A 23494-nucleotide genomic window follows, 5' to 3' on the forward strand; every position below is an offset into this window, starting at 1 on the left:
AACCCAAAATTTGGGTAAACATTGTTTTCCTGTGAAACGGTCAGAAGGATAATACAGAAATCGGAACAGACAAAAAAAAAAAAAAAAACAATATGTTTTAACACTTTGATTCCACCAGCGCTTGAAATGACGATTCTCTGTCTCGTTTGGCAAACCCCGCACTGGATCGAATCAGAAAATCCCCAATCGATTGGGACGATGCCTCACCGGAAAGTTTACCATTAGTAAATATACTAGAGACAAGTGCCGAAAAGTGCCGACAAGTGCCAGCAAGTGGGAACATGATCCAGGCAGAATTTGTGAGATTGATAAGCCTCACGCAACGAACAGAGAGCGGGAAGAGGAAGAGGAAGAGGAGGAGGAAGAGGAAGAGGGCAAAGCAAGTTCAATTCAATGGAATTGGAATCAGAAACTTCCAGATTAAACAACAAATGGGTTTCAACAGTTGCTAGCGTATGGATTCAATGCACCAGCGGATCTCTTTACACTTTCTCCATCTACTCTCAAATCCTCAAGTCAACTCAGGAATACGATCAATCCACTTTGGATATTGTTTCTGTTTTCAAAGACATCGGTGTCAATTGTGGCGTCCTTGCGGGCTTTCTCTACTACTATGCCACCGCTGACGGTAATCGTTGTGGGCCGTGGATTGTTCACTTGGCCGGTGCAATTCAGTGCTTCTTGGGGTACTTCTTTATCTGGGCGGCCGTTTCTGGGGTCTTTCCTCGGCCGTCGGTTCCCGCTATGTGCCTTTTCATGTTGGTGGCTGCTCATGCTCAGAGCTTCTTCAACACTGCTAACGTTGTCACTGGCGTTCGGAATTTCCCCAGTTATAGTGGGACGATTGTTGGAATCATGAAGGTAAATCTTCCCGAGTTTGAAATTCAATTAACATGATTACGGGTTGTAGACCTGATTTAATTTATATATCTTGAATATGTAATGAGGGCGTTCAGCCCTGATTTATTGAGTTCATTTTGTCTACGGATCATTTTGAAGAAGTTCAATTGTATCCGGAATAGCAATGGGTATGGACATTTAGAACCATGTTTGCTGAAGAAAAATATTATGGGTTGTGACCAAATCACAGCTTCCCTTTTATATCCTTGACTTGTATTCCTTTCCTGAGGTCGGAGGTTCAATACTAAAAAGATTTAGCACTGTTATTTTGAGCACGTGTAGTTGGTCGCTAGTTTGTTGACCTTCAAATCTTTTATTAAACCTTCCATGAAGAAGAGGTGTACGTGATGATGTTCACAATATTTTCTAGCGAATGTTTTCTTATTCTTTTGAATTATTGGATTTGAAGTCAAACTCACATTTGAGAGAGTTCTTATCTGATATGGTATTTGATTATTGGGGATCTCACTTGATAATAGTTTGGATTTTATGTTGAACACTCAATATTGTTAGTTTTGACGCCAGGGGTTTCTTGGTTTGAGTGGAGCAATATTGATTCAAGTATACGAGACAATATTTAATGGACAACCAACTTCCTTTCTTTTGATGCTGGCGCTGCTACCAACTTTTAATTCCTTATTGTGTATGTCGTTCGTGAGAATCCACCATGCAGATGATGGGATTGAAAAAGAGCATCTGAATACCCTATCCATAATTACTCTGCTCGTTGCTACTTACCTTATGATCAAGATAGTTCTAGAGCATATTTTCACCTTCCAATTCTCTCTACATGTTGCTACATTTGTTCTACTTTTGATGTTGCTTGCATCTCCTCTATATATTGCAATTAGAGCCCAACAGAGAGAGTCCAAAAGGATTTTGCACCCTTGTTTCACTGAGAGCGACCAGCTGATTGGTTGCTCCAATCAAGAGACTTTGGATTTTGACCATGAACAGAGAAGGGAATCTGAAGAAAGCCTGAACCTCGTTCAAGCTTTATACACAATAGACTTCTGGATATTGTTTTTTGCGACTGCTTGTGGCATGGGAACAGGATTAGCTACAGTGAATAATATCAGCCAAATAGGGTTATCTCTTGGTTACACAAACTTGGAGATAAATACTTTGGTTTCCTTGTGGAGCATTTGGAATTTTTTTGGTCGTTTTGGAGCTGGGTATGTGTCGGATTATTTTCTGCATTCCTACGGATGGGCTAGGCCATTGTTCATGTTCATCACTCTGACAACCATGAGCATTGGACATGTAGTGATTGCCTCTGGCCTGCCTGGTGCTCTTTTTGCTGGTTCGGTAGTAGTGGGTGTTTGTTACGGGTCTCAGTGGTCACTAATGCCAACAATTACTTCTGAAATATTTGGTGTTGTACACATGGGTACTATATTCAATGCCATAACAGTAGCAAGCCCTGTTGGATCTTATTTATTTTCCGTAAGAGTTGTTGGGTATATATATGACAAGGAAGCATCAGGTGAAGGAGATACTTGTACTGGAACTTACTGCTTCATGTTATCATTTTTTATTATGGCTTTTGCCACTCTCCTGGGCTCTTTAGCAGCCCTTGGCTTATTTTTCTGGAGAAGAAGTTTTTACGATCAAGTTGTTATCAGAAGGCTGCAACACCCATCAAATGGATAAAAGAATAAATACTACATGGTATATACAAAGGGAGATGTGGTGGTTTTTCCTGGTTGCTGCTAACAAGGTAATTGCTGATATGACGTTATTCTTTCTTTCTTAGATTGTTGTAGGTTGATTTATTACATTTGGACTTTGGAGGAAAAACAATATCATGTGTTAGCATGCCTGCAGAGGTAGGCATATGTGTACAAGCATCTATATTTAAGTGTTTAGTACAAGTAAGAAAAAAAAAAATTATATTTAACATTCGTAAGGAGGAAATGATTGAAGTAAAGTTCCTTTTGTGGTGTGATTCGTTTGGCTTAGAGATGAAAGCGTTATTACATTAGATCTCATCGATAGTAGAAAATAAGAATAATAGGAATGCGCACACACACATGTCCGAGTGACATCTTGAAAGAGAATAAGGTTCAAGTAATGAGCAAGTAATTTTACCTTGGAATTTGTTGTGAATTTTATCTTCCATTAATGGACATGTTAATTTTTTTTTTTCTGGGGAAAAAGGATGTAGGTGGTAAACTATGCTGGCAAGCAATGGGGTTTATTTATTTATTTATTTTTTGAAACGAAAACAAACTTTTCATTGATATAATGAAAAGAGACTAATCCTCAAAGTATAAAGCTCAAAATACAACAAAACTATAATCTGGAGCTCTATGGATCAGTAGGTGCACCAGGACATCTCAACTAGGTTGACACCCTCATAGCACCCTCATCATATCCATTTATAAGATGAAATTATCAAACAAAATCAAAGACTACTAATAGTTACAAAGAAGGTATAAAAGTATTCTAGTTGAGGCAAATGTCCTGGATAGAATAATAGTAAGAAAACCTTGACTGAGAGCACCAAGAGGAAGCTAATGGGCGGGCTGATCATCTGTCTAACCATTCGGTAGTGATAACTTATAGAAATACAAGTTATTGTAGTCGTTTACTTAGAATAATGAAGGTAAAAAAACAGAATACCGTTAATTTTACCATAAATTCTGCTTAAAATGATACTTGTGTTAAATACATTCGAAATCCTTGCTGACCAGTTATCATGAGTTAACATGCACCGAAGTCTATATTTTGAAGTTATCGTAGGAGTTGATCGCATGCGCTAATCCCAATGAAGAAAAGTGATCGCATGCCTTGGGATCTCTGACACTGACCTAGTGGATATTCTGCCTTAGCTTCAGAAGGTTGACCATGATGGCAACACTGACATTCTCACCTACATTATCAGTGATGGTGACAATCCAAGAGCGATATTACCAAAGCAATCAGCGGATGACTAAATATAGAGCCTGGATGCATGAGACGAAAAATCCGAAATTTGCCTGAGTTCTCCACTTAAGACAAACTTCTGTGATCATAAAGGAAGAACAAAGAGAGATTATTTTATGAGAATCCTTCATCTCCACCATTCCCTCCGATTGACGAGTGGAATCTTGTCGGAGTAGAGCTTGAGAGAGCCTCTCCACTTCATCCTGCCATCAAACACTAGTAGCCTTGACAATCACCTGTTTGAAGCAAGAGACTGTTGAAAACAACTTTTCATTCATCTTTTTTTTCTCATCTTCATCCGTTGTATTACATTTCGAACTAAGAAATTATTTCATTTGTAATCGACACTTTTAGCTTTATATATATATATATATATATATATATATATTTCTACGCATCATGACTACATCCATTGTCTTCTCTCTTTTTACCATCTTCTCCTTTATTGCCATGAGTAACTAATTCTCTACGGGGTAAAGGGGAAGTTTGATATCATGAGCTAAGTTGAGAGTTCAAAGAGTTAATCTTGTTTGCTTAGTGTGAGACTATGAAAATGCTTACCTATGATCACTCATTGAGTCAAGTAGCTATAACCAACTGCCCGAGAGGGGAAGTAGTTGTGGAACTTACTAAGCAAAGTAAGAAGTGGTTCTAGAGATATAAATAATCTTATGACTAACGCAACATCATTCATGTGTCATAGAGATATGACAAATGTGGCTGGCCACCTAGAGGTGTGCAATGAACGGATGATGCGATCCTAGATTACTCTTGATGTCAACTTAGGGACTTGATATTGGCTTCCCCCAAATCCCGTCTTCTCCATTCATTTTCACACACATCAAAAGTTACTGTTTATCGCAACATCTCAGATCTAGTTTCTATCTACTCTTAGTTTGCTTAGATAGCCATAATGTAGTCTTTATCGCATGATTTCTCCCTTTATCGTACATTGTTAGTTTCCGCTGCAGAACATATTATCGTGCAAATTTTTCAGTTACAAATTTCCCGTGTTCAACCTTGGATCATTTTGAAAACTTGTGACCTTGTTATACTTGGCATCACAAGAAAACTTGTGATAGGAGCGCATACTTGCATACGTTAGCACATATTTAGTTTAGTGCATTGTCCATTGAGCTTAAGTGTACGCCAGATCACATAATCACAACAAGTTCAGCGCAGCAAGATCTTTAAACCAACAGGTAGCCTTGTTGTGGGATATTCTTTGGTTTCGTTCAAACCATAATTCTGAAATTAAAATTTTAACTGTATTTGACCAAAGAGTTTGTGTCTTAGAAGACAAGATCGGTCCAGTCAAAATATGGGAAACATTACCGTGAATGTTCTGTCCAAAGACCCAATGTAGATTGAAATATGAAAAGAGATTCCTCCAGCATTTTCTTAAATAAGGACCATCAAAGAACACATGTTGTAACTCTTCACTACTTGCTAGGCATAAATGGCAGATAGTGGGTGAAAGATAATGAGATTGAAGTTTGTGTTGCAACACTTCAGAGCAATTAAGAGATCCAAAAATTAAAGCCCAAATCAGAATGTTGATTTCTCTCGGGCTTTTGGACTTCCAGAGGGCCTGAAAAAGCTCTTTTTTCAAAGGGGAAGATGAGTTCAAGTGCTTTGACAAGGACTTTACTGAAAATCCTAGATGAATTCAATAACCACACCCTTGCATCAGCCCTTTGGGTTGGTTTTTTGCCTTCCAGAAAGTCCATTAATTGCTGGAATTCTGAGAATTCCTCATCCTTTAGAGGCCTTCAAAATAACAGATTCCAAGAACAAATTTTTGGGTCCCAATATGTTACCTTTAGGCATTGTAGCAACACGGTAGCAGCGATGAGGGAAACTTTCTTTGAAAGCAATGTTGGAGCACCACGGGTCAAGCGAAAAAATAAATGTAGGTTCCATTTCCCAGTTTGAAAGTTGCAGGCGATTCAAACTTGATCCATACCTTGGATATGGTAATCCAAGGGCTCCTTAGACTCGAGCCATGTTTCCTCGAGGTATGCCAAAAATGAGGGTCCACTCCATGAATGCTCTTTACAACTTTGCACCATAATGAGTCGTGTTCTTTTAGAAAGTGCCAATTCCTTTTGAATAATAATGCTAAGTTCCTGTTCTGCAGGTTACCAATTCCGAGGCCACCATCATGCAAGACTTTAGAGACTTTCTCCCATTTAACCAAATGATTTATTTTGCTACCCTTCTGACCTTCCCAGAAAAAATTGTTCATTATCCTCTCAATTTCAGAAATTATGTTTCGGATATCCACCATGGGGTAATCCTAAGTAAGTAAAAGGATAGAATTTGGCTTGTGAGGGCTGCTTTGTTTAATTTAGGTGGTCGATTTCATCTTTCCACCTTACCTCAGTATAAATATGTGACAGAAAATTTATGCAAAATTTAAAACTTTTGTAGGTTGTGCAATGAACATGACCAAAATCTAACTCAATCTCAATGCTCTAAGTGCGAAAATTTCAGTCTCATTCCCTTCTTTCCAAGTCAGAATCAGCATCACTAGTGCCTCGTGTTCTTTCAACCTGCAAGCTTATTATGCCTATCATACTCATATGTAAACTCATCAGCCAATTATTTTGGGAACTGAAATTTGCTTCTAGAGTATCATGTTTGTAGAATTTTTGTTGTTACGTATACATGGTTGTAGTACGAGAAGACTACAGATTTTTTGTGTCTGAGCCAATATATTTGTAAGTCAGTTCTCTTTAACATAATAGTTCTTAAAGTGAGAGGATTTGATTTAAAATATTACCTTTATGATTATAATGTATTAATGTCTTTCTTCCGTATTTCTAAGTTTCTTTACTCATGTTAACCTTTGAGTTGCAATAAAGAGGTTAACCTTGAGTTCCTTTGAATTCTAGTGTTGCTTAGTAACTTTTGGATCACAAAAAGGGTATTTGGATTTGAATGAAATGGGAGTTTGACCTCGATACAAAATATCCTAGTTTGAATCAATGGATGTGTCTGATTATTCATGTGAAAATGTTTCTCCTTTCTTGTTTTTTGTTTGTTTTTTTTTAAATTTATTTTATTTTCACTTTTCCTCTTTTGGTTTTTGGAAAAGTTTGTTACCGTCACTCGGTATATGCTAATTCTTTCCTATGTCATTTTGGAAAAATGAGAATTGGAACTGAGAAATCTAATTTTAATCAAATAATGGTTTATAAGCTCAATTTTTATCCAATTTTCAACCAGCTAAAGCTATCCTAAACTCATAACAAAATGGATTTTGAGGAATATCTCGGAGGTTGAAAATTTTCTTCAGTTTCTCTTCTCAAGGAAATAACTGAATACGAATGAGAGAGTGCAATCAAAATACTAAAGTGTATCATTTTCTCTTAATTGGTACACTGTTCGAAAAGACCATGAGGAAGAAACTGATCATCTCCTCCTTCCACGCAAATCCTCTAACTCTCTAGGGGACGACATCCTTAACAAATTTAGCATCACCTAGAGCACCCCATTCTTGGTAAGAGATTTTATGGACAAAGCTTGTTAGGTCACTACCTCAAAAGCAGAGCAAGAATTCTTTGGAACTGGGAAGAATTCCATCATATTGGACCTTTGAAATTTCTTGAAAGAATAATGTTTTAAAGGGCTAAAGGCGGCCTTGAGACTTTTCCTCCTAAAGAATTGAGGCATAAGCTTGAAGGTGGTATGGTACATAAGCCTTACATAGTGAATTAAAAACGTCTTACAAATCCTAAATGGGTATTGACCAAGTATGGCTCAACATGATAGTCATAGACTCATATAAATGCGTGAAAAAAATCCCACCCCACAATTTTCACTTAATAAAAAAAAAAAATTCTTAAGAGGATATCTTTATCATCACTACCACTACTATTATCATTAAAAGGATTGATTTATGTTATAAAATTTTGCCTTGAATGTTCTAAATGTCACAGTGTTAAAAGTAGTCTTAGTTCAAATGGAGTATTTTTGAAGAATTTGGAAAATCTGCATTATTCTTCTAATCAGTAGACAGTGCGTAGAGATTTTAAGCCTCAGTGCGTTTTCACAAAGACGTAAGGCTCTTATAGTTCAATGAAAACGTAAGTCTAGAGATTAAAGCCTAAAACTTAGAGCCTTGCCTCGAGCAAGCCTCAAGGAGTAAGCCTCAATAGCTTTTTAATACATTGGGAAACAACGAGTTTTCAAATATGTCTACAAGGGGGATACTCAAGATTTTGAGATGGTTGTTTCTAATAACAGTTCCAATTGGAGTGCTGACGTAAAGCTTTTGTAACTACACTGCACCCTTGTATAATTTGGAGTTCTTTTTGTAATCACCAGTCCCTCAAGTAGCTACCCATTGTCTGGATTTTGGGGACACTTCTTTTCATTGTACTTAATGAAAAAATCTTTTTATTATTCCAGAAAAGGTCAAGATTCCGCTTCTAGTTTTAAAACTGAACACATCTCAAAACTTTGCCTTTATTGGCTTTCAGGAAATGGAGTCACTGTTCCTCTCATGCCGGCATGTGGGTCATAATTGAATTTAAGATTAAATATGGTTATACAGGGTTTCTATAAGAATTGCAAACAATGGAAAGTTTTGCTAGTATTCCTAATTTTCATATGCATGCCGTGGAGCAATGAGTTTACTTAAACACCAATTGTGAGTATTATTGGTTCATATATATATGCATGCATGTATGTATGTATATGGTATTATTGGTTCTTTTTTTTTTTCTTAAAGAAAAATATTGGTTTAGCTACTCTAAGCATATATATGTTGCCTCTTGCCTTCCTGCATCAGAATCCCTCTCTGAAGTTTGATTTTCACGTTACTTCTCTCCTTGTCAGGGGCATAATGAATTTTTTTCTTTGTTTTATGTAGTTTATTTTTTATTCGTCAAAATCGCCTAGATCACCTTTAGGGGTTTATTTCATGTTAGATGATCACATGTCTCTCTCTTCCCTTCCCTTCTCCCCGAAGAAACAGAAAATTATCCTGTGTTAAAGTAAATTAGGGTTTTATTCCTAATTAGTATTTTCCTTTATAGTTTTTCCGTTCTTGGTTTCTTTCCTTTGTTGGGTTTGTTGGTGTCTATTTATTCGCCTTTGTGCTGTATTCTGATTAAGTTGATTATTCAATAATATATACAAAAATAACATGGTATTAGAGCTTTAAGTCCTAGGGTTTATATTTTCAGCCTCTAGTTCTGTCCAATCTCTACCTCCATTGATCCCCCCTCGACAGAGGTAGATCTAGATTTGGTTCACCTGCTTGGTTGATTCTACGTTCTTGTTTTTCAGTTCTAACCTCTGTTATGTTTTTTGATCTTCCTAGGTCTCTGTTCCGTTTTCAAATCGGTTGTTCGTGGGTTCTATTTTCATATCTTTATGTAGATCTCTGTTTTTAGATAAGAAGTTTGTGGGTTCTGTTTTTAGATCTTTATGTAGGCATCTGTTTCCAACCTAGAAGTTCGTGAGTCTCTGTTTCCAGTCCAGAAGTTCTCCGTGTTTTAGTTCTTTGTGGCTTATGTTTTCAGCCTAGAAGTTCTCTGTGTTTTAATTTTTCGTGGGTTCTATCTCCGGCCCATATCTGCCATGATTTGATTCAGGAGTTTTCTTCAGTTTTCATCATCTGCTTTAGTCGACCGCCTCACAAACTCTTGTTGGTTGTTACTCTACTACCTTGAGTTTGAGTGAGGGTGTTAAAGTAAATTAGAGGTTTATTCCTAATTAAGTTGATTATTTAATAATATATACAAAATTAACACCCTGCACAGATTAACACTGGACTGGTTTATCTAGTATAACCAATTCTTTGGTTTTGACGGACCTCTACGTGCTTTGAAATTGAATTAAACCTCAATATGTATCATTTGTGCTGGTCTAAATAAAAATAAAAGGAAAAAGGTGAGGGATGGGGATTCTGAAGAAGGATCCAGTAATTGGAAATGTTGAGCAATTCATGATTGTGTTTGATTCTAGGGAGATTCCCAATTCCAAAATGATTAGTGGTCCGTTTCTGGAAGCTGGATAGAGTTCAGGTGTGTATATTCTTGGTATACTTCAAGGTATCTTTGTTTATCTTTGAGATTTCCAAGAATTTCAATTTGCTTCCACCTGTTTGGCTCCCTTGTATAGTTTGCCATTTCTGACTGAGAAGAGGTGGTTGACTATTGTTCATTTGTTCTGTTGGTAAACTTATGGAATAATGCGTTAGATTCTATGGATTTTTGTTTTGGTATTCTGAAATGTCAATTACTTTAGTGCAGGATAACGTTGTCCTTGACTCTTCTTCAGATATAACTATAGCTCATAAGAACATAGCTTTTAAGAAGTTTGAGAATATTCTAAATTTATAGAAGCAATCAAGGACATGAAGGTTTGATTATATATCCTTCTTAGGCATCTCGGTCTTGTTCTTGAGGTTTGCTAAAGTTGCATTTTTACGCTAATCTGGTTGCCTCCTGAAACTCTATATTTTAGTTTGTCATTTCTTGAGAAAGATGTGGTTAAGCTGTTGATCCTCTGGTAAACTTATGGAATGATTTTTTTCTATGGATTTCTGTTTTGAGATTCTTGCAGGATGATTTATTGTATATTTTCTCGTCATTCTATCTTTCTGTTCCCAAGTCTTGTACCCAATTTATAAGTTTAAAAGAATAGGAAAGAAGTTGTCTGTGTCTAATAGATGCTATCTTATGTCAAATTTTCACATCTACCGTTCTTTTATTTATTTGTGGCAGTGTAGCTGTGAACATTAATACCCGTGCAAAATTCATAATGAATTTATATTCAAGTTTTTTCCTACATATCACAAATTCGTAATGAATTTATATTCAATTGCCTTGCTACCTATCACGGTGGCTAGGCATGCATAATTATGCTTTAGGCCTATCATTCTTACTCGACTTTCTAAATCAAGCAGGTAGTTCAATTCTTTTGTGAAAGCTTTCGCTGTTGGGACTCACATTTGAGCACATCTTTGACACTTTGATCAGTCCCATGTAAGGCAGCTTCATTCAGGAATGTGCCTAGTTGTACAAATACCACGTGATCTTTTTCCATCTAGTTTTTATACATGAACTCCCTCATTAGTTCTCCAAAGACCTGGCGAGCTTTTTCTATCTATTTTTTTCCATTAGTTTCTTCTCCCTCTTGTAAGTTTCTTTTCCCCATTTGTTTTGTCAGCGAGTGTCGTTCTTTGTTCTTTGTTCTTCATTAGGTTTGTTTATTTAGCAACTTTATATATAAGAAAGTTTATAGCCGGTATTGTTTATATGCTTAAAAGCTACTTTGTACCGAATACTACTTGACATTTTGTAATATATATTGCATTTCAAATCTCACATGAGCATAGCCTAGCTGCCTGTGTGCTTTGCACCTTAAAACACGACGTATAGAATATTTTCTTGAATGAAATTCTTTTAACACTACCGAACCATTTAACCAATTATGTTCCCACCTTTTGGATGAAGTCATTGTAGTTGAATCTCCAGTTCCACGTTCCAGCTCTGATTTTTTAGGTCCCGGCATCCAACCAAGCTAGAGGACTCCTATTTTGAGAGCAAAATCATAATTCTATGCCAATATCTGCAGAACCTGTTGTGTCCGTCCTACAACAGATGCTGTTGTGAAGCAAGAATCAGCCAGAATGGATGACTCTAACCTGGCTTTGTGGAGGACATGAAAGCCCCTAGTTCACTTGATAGAGAACAGAGTTCAGGGTTGGCCAAGTGCAAGAGAAAGGAGGTTCATACTTTCAACGCACAAACTGAAATGTATACGGGGATATTCTTCTGGGATTCTAGCCAAAATCTCACATCATCCAGGTTGTTCATGTCACTTTGCTTTTGTAGTTGGAAGCCCTTTACCTTTACCATTTATTCGTTGAATTGAAAAGAAGAAAAGAAGCTGCTAAGCTATAGCTGTAGTAATCTGAGGGGAAGGAATGGATCTCTGCAGATCTTGTTCGTTACTCGGTTGCCGCTTCCTCCCTTCTCCCTCAATCTGATTTACTGTCCAGTGTAAACTGTTGGCTATTGTATTGCCTGATGGTGTGAAGAATCTGACATACATAATTTGGCATCAGAAAGTATGTTTATAATGCATAGGAATCTGAATTCTGCACCAGGTAATGGGTAAAGAAAGTAACAATTTACAAAAGTTGCATAATTAAATTCCATTTGTTTTCCACGGCGATTTACATTCAGGTCATACATTATCCACAAACAGACAAATGAAAAGAGTGAATGATTGACTGCCAAAATAACTCTGAGCCACAAAAAATAATGGAAAAGAGAGAATAATAAAAGAGTTTCTATCAACAAATGCAAAAATGTTAAAGTAAGAAACTTTGATTGCAGACTCAATTGTTCAAACCAAATTTCATAGGCATTGATTGATTGAATTGAAGCCAACAGCTCGTTCATGAAAGTAAAAATAATTTAGTTATGTGAATAAATTGCAAAAAAACACTTCTAAAGTATAGTGATTGTTGTAATTACACTTTTGAAGTTTTTATTGTAAAAATTAAGTTCTTAAATTTTTGTAACAATAGATATGAAATTAAATCTTCAAATTTATGAAACTGTTACAACTTTTACCATTATGGATGTTTGAGGGTCTAACTTTTTGTGGTATGAATTTGAGGGTTCAATTTTTACAATTGAAAATTTGATAGTGTAATCATAATTACTACTATACTTTAAAAGTAGTTTTTACAACTTATTATAATTATTTTGGAATAAAGTAGAGGATAATCGTATGTAAAACGCTTGATCTAAATTCATAATTAATATTGGTTTTGAAAGCTGATTTTCAAGTCGTGGGTATTGGGCTTTCATTGCTCTTCCATGACGAAATTCCAATGAAAGATTTAAAATTGTTTAGTGACATACCAAAATGATTGCAAATTTAGAAACAGCAAAAATCTGACTGCTAGAGGGAACTTCCTATATTCAAGCAAATATAATTCCAACATAAATGCAAGATTCTTCAAAGCAGAAATACATTAAATTGATCTTTACTTGAGCAAATCCAGATCCCATTTGATTTAATAAACTAGAGCCAGAATTTAGCAGAAAGTTGTCTCATATAGATCAGCTGGCTCTTTGCATAGAAGGGTTTATTAAGCATCTAAACTCCTTAATTACCAGTGTTAAGTTAACTTAATACTTCAAAAAAAAAAAAAAAAACCCACAAAAAGTAGAAGGTAAATATAGGAAAAACCAATGCTATATTGACCATTGAAATTGCAAATGATTTACAGTGATCTCTGAGAGAAAAATAAAAAGGGTTTCTATTCTAAAAGAAAAAAGAAAAGCAAAGGCAAAGTCTTTAACTTTGTTGGATTAACAAGTTTCATGGGGTGAAGAAAGGACATTCAAACAGTAACCCACTAATGGAATCATAAGACAGAAGGGTGGGGGTGGGGGGGGGAGAGAAAAACCCTAAAATTATCTTATTTTCCTTTTGTTTTACAACAAACACAAATTGTTGGGTGAACATAAAAATTCGATCTTTATGATATATTTTATGAAAGGGGGGGGTTGTTTGAAACATTGATTAAGGCAAAAGGAAGAGAAATTTACTGAAAGGGTTAAGAAAGGAATGAATTCAAAGGCTCTCAATCCAATTTCCAGGTAGTGTGTCCTTTGGCTTTGGCCCTTCCATTTTTCTTCTCTTCCCATCTTCCTCCATTTTTCTGTTTCCTCTTCTTTCTACTTCCTGTTTCTTCTTGTTTAAAAATTCCCCCAATTTGTAGCTTAGTATAAAGTGGGGGAAAGGGAAAGGAAGAAGAAAATAAATACGTTTAGCATAGAAATACAAAAACCTAAAAACTCTTTTCTTTTTTGTTTCTTGAATGATGGTTTGGACCTTTGGTCCTCCATCTTCTTCTTCTTCTTCGTATTTGCTTCCTTGGGTTCTTAGTTAACAAATAAAACTAACCCTTTTTGTTGTTACTAATTCATTCCTCTTTCAAATGCAAATATACCCAACTGGGGATCTTTTACATGTAATCTTTTTGCTTTAACTTGCTTTGTTGTTCGTGATCTCGCCGACTATGTCGCAAGATTCTTCTTCTTCTTCTCCTCCTCCGATCCCCTGTGACCGATCCTCCCCTGAGCCGCTTTCCCACATCGAAAACCCCAACCCCAATACGGCTAACGACGACCTTATTGCTGAGAACGAACCCACGACCACAACGACTAACAGTGAACAGCCAACCACCAGAAGGAACCGACCCTCTCGGGCTTGTACTATTCGTGCTGCCGAGCGGCTCTTGGCGGCTCAGTCAGTGGTCGAACGCAAGCCCAAGCCTAAAAAGGAGCAGCCAGAGGAGGAGTCGCCACAGCAGCAGCAATGCAGCAAGATCGTGACCCCGCTGGTTGAGGAGCCTTCGCCCTCACAGTTGCCGCGGTGGAGTCTCCGGTCCAAGTGGGAACTGGCGTCTGTACTTAATTTCTTGCATGTAAGCTTTGGTGGGGTTGTGGCTTCCCGACCAAAATTTGCGTTTTGCTGTGTTTGAGACTTGAATTTTTTGTTTTGCGAGCTGCAGGTCTTTAGGCCACTATTGAATATTCATAATGAATTCACAGTGGAGGAGTTTGAGACGGCCTTGATTACACCCAACGATACTTTGAGTGACATACACATTCCATTACTAAAGGTTGGAACTTGAATTTAAACTGCAAAGTTTGTGTTGAATTTGTGGTTCTGTGTTACTTCTTTGATTGAGAAAAGCAATGGGTTTGTAAATAATGTGGTTCCATATCCACGTTTTATTAGTCGTTTTTTGCTTTGGGTCCTCATCATTGTAGCTTAACTTACTTTTCAGTTGCTCCGCTCATCGTTATTTGAATGCTCTCTTTTAATCTGACCATATCATCTTAAAGTTCTGATAGACCATCGAAAAAAAATCAAAAGTTCTGATAAAGTTGAGATTTGGTGTGAGTTAAGTGTTTGTTTTTCAAGTTATTTATTCTAGCTGAACACTACCATTTCAATTATATTTAAAAGAAGTTAACTGAATTTAGAAGTTTCTCATCTAAGAGTTGTATCGAGTTTAGATTTGAAGAAGAAGTTGCATGGTTCTATCATTGATAGTTAGTTATTCAATGGCAAGTTTCCTTTCCTACTTAGAGTTGCTCTAATAGGCTCTCCTCTTTAATTGGCCTCTGTGTGAATTTAAGTTTTCTAAGCATTACAAAAAAGTGTACATGTGTTAGTTGATTTATCATTGAAGTATTCATGATGAAAGTTAGTCTTTTGCAAATGTAATTGTTTTTAGATTGTTGGATTTTCTTATTAAGATTTTTGCATTTTTCTTTTGGATGATCCATGTTTTGTCTGATTAAAAACAACTTCTAACTGTTATACTGTTGTTTGCTTTTATGTTAATGAATAGGCTTGTTTCTTAAAATGTTCTCATGTGCAAGCTAAATCTTTTAAACTTTCAAATTGTTGGATCGATATGTATTGTAGATGACCAGCCATCCTATTTTTTGTTGCTGGCCTTCTGATGTTTTGGAGAATTAGAGCTTCTCCAAGTTTTTGGAGATTGAAAATTGGAGCTTCAGATGGAACTATGCACCTTTTATTTGTATGTGTTTTTTGTCTGATTGTTTAATGATTATCTTCCATGAGTGGATAGTGTGGTTTTTCCCTCCTTAGAATAAATAAAGAAAGGAAGTCCCCTGGGTGGTAAACAATGTCAATTAATAACTTGCTCACGGCGGTTTTAATTTGAGAGATGAATTAAACTTCTTCCCTTCTTGTTGGCTGCCATATGATATTATAATTTTTAGCTTCGGTTCTTACAAATTATAGTAAGCTTGAGTCCCTTGTTCTATTTCTAGGTTTTAGAAATGGACTATAGTCGTTGAAGTAGAGTAGGGTTCATGGCTTATTAACATGCATGCTTAAAAATGTTCTCTCAGCTCATATGTTCAAGTCCCCCATCATCAAAAGGAATAAACTATACTTGTCTTAACTTCTATTATATAGTGGAAGTTGCTCTATAATTCATTCTGATCTAGTTTCTTAGATCGATTAAATCAGTTAATCTATGGAAGTTATGACCTCCTTGAGTGCTAGATATTTTCTTCACTAAGCATCACATTACTTCCATCTGAAAATTTTACCTGATCTATTTTTGCAATTTGTTTTCTATGGAAATCAATGAAATATTTTATCCTTAGACCAAGTTACCTCTCTGTTAACCTTGCTATGAAAAATTCTAATGCAGACTTAAATATGTTGCTAGTTCATTTGTATGCCCTTATATTTCTTCTTCTTCTTCTTCTTCTTCTTCTTCTTCTTTTTACCCCTCAGTGAAAGTATGACTATTCTTTTGATGTTATACTATAATAAGCTCCCTATAACTTTTGGTTTATGTGTTTTTCAGGCAATTCCTCCTATTACAAGAATGGCCCTTACTCGGGGTACATGGGTGACTGTATTGTGCAGAAAATTGCGAGATTGGTGGCACTGGGTATCTACCCTATTTTTCATATCTATCCCTATATTTCTGTGTCGTGGGTGTGGTAGAATCCTATATTTCCAGCTTCCAATCTAAAGCACAGTCCTTGGTCTTTTATGCAGGTTGCTGAAGGGGATCTGCCTATTGTTGCTTCACACGGGTGAGTACCTACAGATTTCCTGTCCCATATTAAAAAATGTTCTTCATTCTCATTTATCTAATTATTCTGAATTTTCAGAGTCGAAATTGAAGTTTATAAAACTCTTGATCCTGGGATGCGTGTGGTCATCTTGAAAGCACTATGTGACATCCGAGTTGAGGTGCTGTCTTCTTAATAAAAACCATACGTCCTTGAACTGAACAGCATTTTTTTTATTGGTTTATAAGTGTTGGTTTAGAGTTATTTTATGTTTGTTGCACTGCCAGAAGGTAACATCCTACTGTAAACATGTTTGTTCCAGAGTGTGAGCTCTCTTGAAAGCCATGTCAATTTTCTTTCCAATCCTTTCAGTAATGTAAATTTTAGTAATGTAGCAGGGTTCTTCGACTATTCTAATAAATCAGGGCAGAAAATAACATCAAGTTTGAATGCACTTCTTTGCCCTTTTCTCTGAGCCTTCAAGTGATCAGGGTTTAAAGCATTGTTATTCATTTTTTGCTCTTTTTGATTATTTATCACATAGTATTTGCTGATCCTACATCTCCTTTCCTGCATCATAGCTTTGTACGCCATGTTGATTTCATATGTATTTCATGTCTTTATCCTGTAGCCAGTTATATGTTTATATTTTAGTGCCATTGAAGTTCGACGATCAGCAAGCTCCTCAAACATCCACCCTTTCGTGAGAAGGGTTGTTTTCTTCAGTTTGCGGGGCTGTGTGCAATTATGTCGGATCTTTGGGGTGAGTGGAATAATCGAGTGTTTAGAGGGTTGGAAAGGGATCCTAGTGATGTTTGGTCCCCCGTTAGATTTCATGTTTCCCTCCATGCTCCGATTTTGAAGATTTTTGTAATTACTCTATAGGTTCTATTTTGTATAGTATAGATGGAGACCCTTCTTTTGTATGGGCTCCGCTTTTGTTTTGTGGACTTGGATTTTTGTATACCTCTATTATGTTTCATTTTTACTCAGTGGAAGCTGCTGTTTCAATAAAAATAAAAAATTATTTGTTGCAGCAAGAAGATGTCCGGAGCTACATTGAAAATTCACTAAAACATGGAGTTCAACTTTCAGCATTTCGCAAAGAACGAATTGGTGGAGACTCTCATGGAACTTATTTCTGGTAATGTAGTTTTCTTTTAACCACTTCATGTTCTGGCATTTTTGTCAATGTTTTAACAGATACAGATCCTGACTTTTTAAATGCATTTATTTTTGTGTGCTGGCCATGTGGGCAATTGTCATTGCAGGTATGAGGACGATCCAATAATTGGTCATCGTTTGTACCGTGAGATTAGGAAAGTTGAGTTGAAAAAAGCCAAGTCCAAAGGTTCACAGGTCCTTCCTTGTACAACATATCAGTGGGAAACAGTTGCAACCAATTTTGATGAATTTCAAGATGTATCAGTGAGTCGCTAAACTTTCATCCTAGCACATGCATTCCATGAATAACATTTCAACCCCCTCCCTTCTTCCCCCCAAGGAAAAAAATCTATTAGTCTGTGGTTTCTGTATTTTAACTGACTATTCAAAATTGAGACAAAGTAGAATTTCTTGGATGTAAGGAGTTATATGACAAGAATTTATTTATAGAAGATTCTCCCAAATTTAATCCAATTAGTTAAATATACCTATATATTGATCAAGATCATATTTCTGAATGTTAATGTTGTGCTGATAATGTGGGGAAACATTAGGTGGGCATTAACCAACGAAAGTGGGCAAGGATTTATTTGTCCTCTTTGGTGGGATTTTTTTCTTTAAAAGTTAAGGTGTTCTTTTAATGTATAGGTTATTTTTTTTTTTGAATTATTTATATGTTTATTTAAATGTATCCTTGCCATCTGGTTTACTTGCTTGAATGATTTGGTATGGGATGTTATCAAGAGTGAGACTTTATCACTTTATGCTAATATGTTTTCTTTTTTGCTCTTATTTAAAGCAACTAAGATTATAACTTTATGTTCAAGAATCTGTTTTAATGCTTTAGCTCTAGCTGAAAGAAAACTCTAGTTCACAGGTTGGTTTTGTTATTGTTCTATCCTCGTACAATATGTTTTTGGACTGTGCCCCCTGTGGGCAATGGATCACTGACAAAGGGGACATTTAGGATCTTTTTGGCAATGGTCACTTTTGTTTCCTTTTAAAAAAAATGTGTTTTTAAAGAATGGAATTTAAGACTTAGAAATTCTCTAGCAATTTCCTATTTCCTTTGGTTACGTTTAAGCTGTATGTTTGAATATATTTCGTATACTGAGTTTGTGGATAATAGTTAGAACAAGGTCAAATTGGTGATTAGTAGTCTCTGAAGAAAAATAAGCTTGGAATAATGTAATGACAAAAGGAGAGGGTAGAAAATTGTAAAACTATTGCAGAATATGCTTTTTAACCTTTTTTTTTTTTTTTTTTTTTTTTGAATTGAAAATCTCCAAGTTGGTGGTGTGATTATATCCATTACTAACTTCTTGTTCTTTTTCCCTTTTCTATCGGAAAAGATTTGTTCCTTGCCTTTTTTGTTCTTGTTAATACCATTTAATGGTTGTTTTTGTGTAGTAAACAATGTGAAAGTCTTTAATATGGGTGACTTTAGCAGCAGAAGTGAGCTGCTTTCTTCATTACAATTTAAATTTTTAGGTAACTTGTATAAATGGGTGAGATGTGTATGAAAATTTTCTGCCACCTTCGTTTTATTTTTACAAAAAAAGATTGTGTGCATGACTTTCCATTTTCTTTTCTCTCTCTCTCTCTCTTTATATGGCCCGGTAATTTTGCAATTTTCTGGCCACTGCTTCATAATGGATCTTTGAACTCTGTGATCCAATCCCTTGTTAGAATTTCTTTCAATGATGCTGCAGGAAAAGCTTTTTACAAGTAAAAATCGATCAGAGGCTTCCCTTGGAAAAAAGTTGAAGATGGACATGCTTCCCGAGATCGAGAAGGTTCACAAGGTACGCAATTTGTCTGTGACTTATGAGGATTTCTGATCTTGTAAAAGGGGGAGGATAAATTGAAAAGTACAGAATAAGAGTCTGGCTTGTGCTGTGCTGCCCTTTAGCCCATTATTGCACATAATGAACATCCTTGCTTAAGTGCTGCATTAACTTCTTTTAACAGAGAAAAGAAAGGTTGCTGAAAAAACAGCATAGGCAAGCTCTTCTTTTGGATAATTTTGCACTTGTAGATGGGCTTGGTCCAGGACGCTCACTTCGCGACAGAAAGCCTGTCACTTATACTTTTGGTATGTAGATTTCAGTTTGGTCTTGTTCTTTTGTTTTCTTGAAGCTAAGTGAAGTTTTAACAATTTTATTGCGCTTTTCTATTTTCAACTAAAAAACAAACTTGATTGGTGCGGCAGAATTCAGTTTCAAAGAACTGAAGAAGCAATATCCAGTTTGATAACAGCTTTCCTACATTTGCTTTTCATTTCTATTTTATTTTATTCTACTTTTATTTTATTGAGGAAGAATGTGCAGCGGTTGTGTTATTGTCTGTCGAAAGAATGGTGAGGTGAAGTGTCCGCTGAGAGAAGTGCACAATAAGAGACCTTTTTTTTTAAAAAAGAAAATTTGAATGAGAAATGCATCGATAAATGAAATGGACTAAAAACCCAACCACCTAAAGGATAATTACAATAGACTCCCTATTGGAGACTAAATGAGAAAAGCTGTAATAATAAATAAAGGATATGCTTATTCTTGCACCAAAAAAAACACTGTAGAAAGTACATTTCTATAAAACGATCAGGATCAAAATTGTAGGAGACCTCTTTGAAGAGACGACCGTTTCTAGCACTCCAAAGAGTTAAAAAAAAAAAAAAGAAGAAAAAACACGACTGAGGGCAAGCCAAATAAGCTTCTTATTACCATGGGAAGGATGACCCACCAAGATAGAAGCAAGGAGCTGCAGGGTGCTGTTTGGGAAGGTGAAAGACCAACCAAAAGCCTCTAAAATAATGGCCCAAGATCGATAAGAAAACAAACAATTCATAAAAAGATGATCCACCACGGGAGTTAAATGATATAAGGCATTCTTTGTTGAAGTCACGATAAGATACTTTATAGAGATATTCATGATATTAGAATATGGTTATGATCTTAAATATGTTTTCTAAAAACAAAAATGAAAAATAGGAACTGATGTATATAAGAATTCCCACACCGTGGGTTATTAGAAGGTAATTTTGGATGGACAAACAAGCATTTTTGTCTTCTTGATGGAGCCTTTTTAAATATTGGGTTTATATTTCCTCTATTTTTAACATACGCAACAAAACATCTTGTAGCTGCTATCTACAGAAGTTTGTTATAAATGACTTTCTTTGACATATGATTCTGAAGCTAAATAAACCATTTTCTTTTACTAATGACTTGTCATTTGAATGCATGAGATTACTTAATATCTCTGTAAACTTCTACCATGAGTTCTTTATTGACTGTTAGTTCTTAAAAGTTTACTATATATTATTTTGTAACTATTGTCAACATTAGCATATATCAGCGGTGAAAGGTATATTTACGTCTTCTAAGAAGTCGTAAGTTTGAAACGGCCCACCTCATTTGATGTAATATCCTCATTATTCTGTGACCATTTTTCTGAAGAATATATAATTTCTGCAATCTCTCCTTGTGGGAAATGATCAACATTGCTGATATTAGTATCCCAGTATTATTTTGAATTGTAATTGAATGTTGAAATCATTTTGCAGATGATTATGACCGATCGATCAATGAGGCTATCAAAACAACCAAGTATGGATTTAGTATCTAGATTTTTCTCTCCTTTATTATGAGAGCACCATCCCTTTAGGCCATATAGTATCGTTATCTTGCATTACATTTCACCTACTCTTATGTCAGGCGTAAGCCTCCATCTCCAGAACCTAATCATGGAAGAGAAGCTGCTGTAAAGCTTGAACCTTCTGCGAATGGAAAATGGAGTGGTCCATCATATCCATCTCAAAACGCCAATTTCAGTGCACTATCTCCCAAATCACCTGATTATGATGATGCCGATGAAGACGACCAACTGTCCGAACAGTTGGATCGCAGGTATAGAAAATGGGAACTATGTGTTTCTATTACCTTAAAGTATTACCAGATTCTTATTTGTTGATTTAACATTTAGCAATAGACGAAGGCAAAGGCCACAACGGTATTCAGAAAGAGATTATGTGGAGGCATTATCAGATAATGATGCAGATTTTGACAGTGACGATGACATAGTTGGTGAAGCTGTATATGACGAGGAGTATCTACGAAAACGGAAGCAGAGGAGGAAAACATCCAGCAGTTCTGAAGGAGATGAGGAGTATCACTATGAAGAAGAAAATGAGGAAGAGGAGGAAGAAGAAGAAGAATCCTTGAGCATTAGTGAAGATAGTGACCAGCCACGAAAAGTAAAAAAATTGCCAGGACGTACACGGAGGGAAACGAAGTTAAGGTCTGTTGGTGAGATTCAGTCGGGTCTCAGACGTAGTAAAAGGGCTACTCGGAGCAGAATAAATTATGGACAGTATGATCTATCAGAATCTGAACCAGAGAATAACAAAGTTAAAAAGACCAATGCTGCATCTGATGAGCACACAGATGCTAGTTTATTCTGTTGAAAGTCAAGGGTCTGATAATGAGAATGACGAAGAAGATGAGGACCAAGAAATGAAAGTTGATCAACCTGATCCTCCCTCCTGAAAAATGAATAGCCCAGATCAAGATGAAACTGACGGTGCAAGAAAAACTTTCTTGATCTAAATGAGCTTGCTCCCGGCTCTGGTTTTGATGATGCCCCAACTGAAATGAAAGATGATACAGATGATTTCTAGTATCTTTGTTTTGCTTGCTTAATAGTCGCTATAATTCTCTAAATCGGGGTGTACGATGCATAAATTTTGTGGTAAGCCTTATTAGTAGTTCTTCCCCAGGCTAATTCTCGAGCTGTGTCTTGGTGCGCAAAGGAGCAAAAGGATGATGATGAGTTGATAGATTAGGGAGTCCATTTTTTTTAGTAATGTCCACATTCAATGAAAACCCAACAATAGATGGAAGGGGAATTTGTTTGGTGTTTCTATAGTTTTACTCATCAGTGTACAATAACCTTTTGACTAATATTGTAACCGAAAGAGTTGGCTTTTAGATGTATAAGCTCTATCTATTATGATACTGACTTTAAATTTCCCCTCTAGATATATTGGGTTGGATGGGTCTGTTTTAATTACTTGCAGCTATTGTTCTCTTTTGTAATGCAACCATCCTCCCTCAAATGATTAGCTCACTTTGATCACTTACTGCATTTGTCTTTCTAATGTTTCCTAAGATGCAATGCTTTTATATTGTTCTAAACTTACCTATATGGTTATTCTATTCAAACGACTTGCCGATTACCGACATAGGCTCATTGGTCGAAAAGGAAGGGAAGGAAAGAAAATATTTGAACTGGACATCTGAACATATGATCAATAGTCGTTAATGTAACCTGTTCAAATAATATAAGGACTGATAATCCAAAATTCAAAAAAGAAGAATTGAAAAATGACAGAGTTGCCAAGTAAAGTTGAGACAAAGGAAAGACGAACCCATCAGCCTTGGTTGGTTCAATCTTCTTCTACTCATAAACTACTATTTGTTCAGATATTTCCTGCATTTCCCCCATACCATTACAGAAAGTGGATGCAAGTTTGAGCAGTAGCTTTAGTAGATCCAACTTTTAGCAGTAGGCATTAAGAGTGTGATGAAGATGAAGGGGCTCTTAAGAAAATTCTTCTATCAAACCTGGTTATGGACAAACTATACATTAAAGAATCAGTATATTAGCCTGCAGTTTCACATTTGAATTTAATTCTACTATTCTTGCAACTGCATGCTTCTGTGGTTGTTATCCTGAATGGTTCTCAGTTTTAAACCACAACAAATATAAATTTTTTGGCTTAAAATAATCACCTTTGAAACTTGTGATCACAAAAAAAGAATCAAAGAGAAGTTCATTTCCTTTGACATGACTGACTATTAAATATGGGCAATTAAAAGAATGCTTAA

At 36.0% G+C, this 23494-nt stretch overlaps 2 protein-coding genes across 11 annotated transcripts; both read left to right on the forward strand.

The window, feature by feature from the left end:
* LOC120071516 (protein NUCLEAR FUSION DEFECTIVE 4-like) lies at positions 1-11997 on the forward strand. 7 transcript variants are annotated; one of them, XM_090310915.1, is made up of 4 exons: positions 93-861; positions 1426-2620; positions 10751-10829; positions 11301-11997. In XM_090310915.1, exons 1-2 carry the CDS (start codon positions 394-396, stop codon positions 2551-2553), a joined length of 1596 nt encoding a protein of 531 aa, XP_090167041.1. In that variant the 5' UTR covers positions 93-393; the 3' UTR covers positions 2554-2620; positions 10751-10829; positions 11301-11997. The 7 variants fall into 7 exon arrangements, with proteins under 7 accessions (XP_090167040.1, XP_090167041.1, XP_090167043.1 ...); XM_090310917.1 differs by lacking the exons at positions 10751-10829; positions 11301-11997 and adding exons at positions 5969-6131; positions 6262-6719; XM_090310914.1 differs by lacking the exon at positions 11301-11997 and having other exon boundaries at positions 1-861; positions 10751-11171.
* Positions 11998-13072: 1075 nt separating this feature from the next.
* Positions 13073-22746, forward strand: LOC120070962 (DDT domain superfamily). 4 transcript variants are annotated; one of them, XM_039022914.2, is made up of 13 exons: positions 13261-14296; positions 14384-14494; positions 16232-16318; positions 16429-16466; positions 16545-16626; positions 17077-17208; positions 17483-17589; positions 17717-17873; positions 19322-19414; positions 19581-19704; positions 21172-21214; positions 21323-21514; positions 21591-22746. In XM_039022914.2, exons 1-13 carry the CDS (start codon positions 13889-13891, stop codon positions 22069-22071), a joined length of 2055 nt encoding a protein of 684 aa, XP_038878842.2. In that variant the 5' UTR covers positions 13261-13888; the 3' UTR covers positions 22072-22746. The 4 variants fall into 4 exon arrangements, with proteins under 4 accessions (XP_038878844.2, XP_038878845.2, XP_038878842.2 ...); XM_039022915.2 differs by having other exon boundaries at positions 21597-22746; XM_039022916.2 differs by lacking the exon at positions 17077-17208 and having other exon boundaries at positions 13073-14296.
* The last annotated feature ends 748 nt before the right edge of the window (positions 22747-23494 follow it).

Source organism: Benincasa hispida, chromosome 2, assembly GCF_027475165.1.
Source record: "Benincasa hispida cultivar pf3 chromosome 2, pf3_genome.v1.1, whole genome shotgun sequence".
NCBI classification, from domain to species: domain Eukaryota; kingdom Viridiplantae; phylum Streptophyta; class Magnoliopsida; order Cucurbitales; family Cucurbitaceae; genus Benincasa; species Benincasa hispida.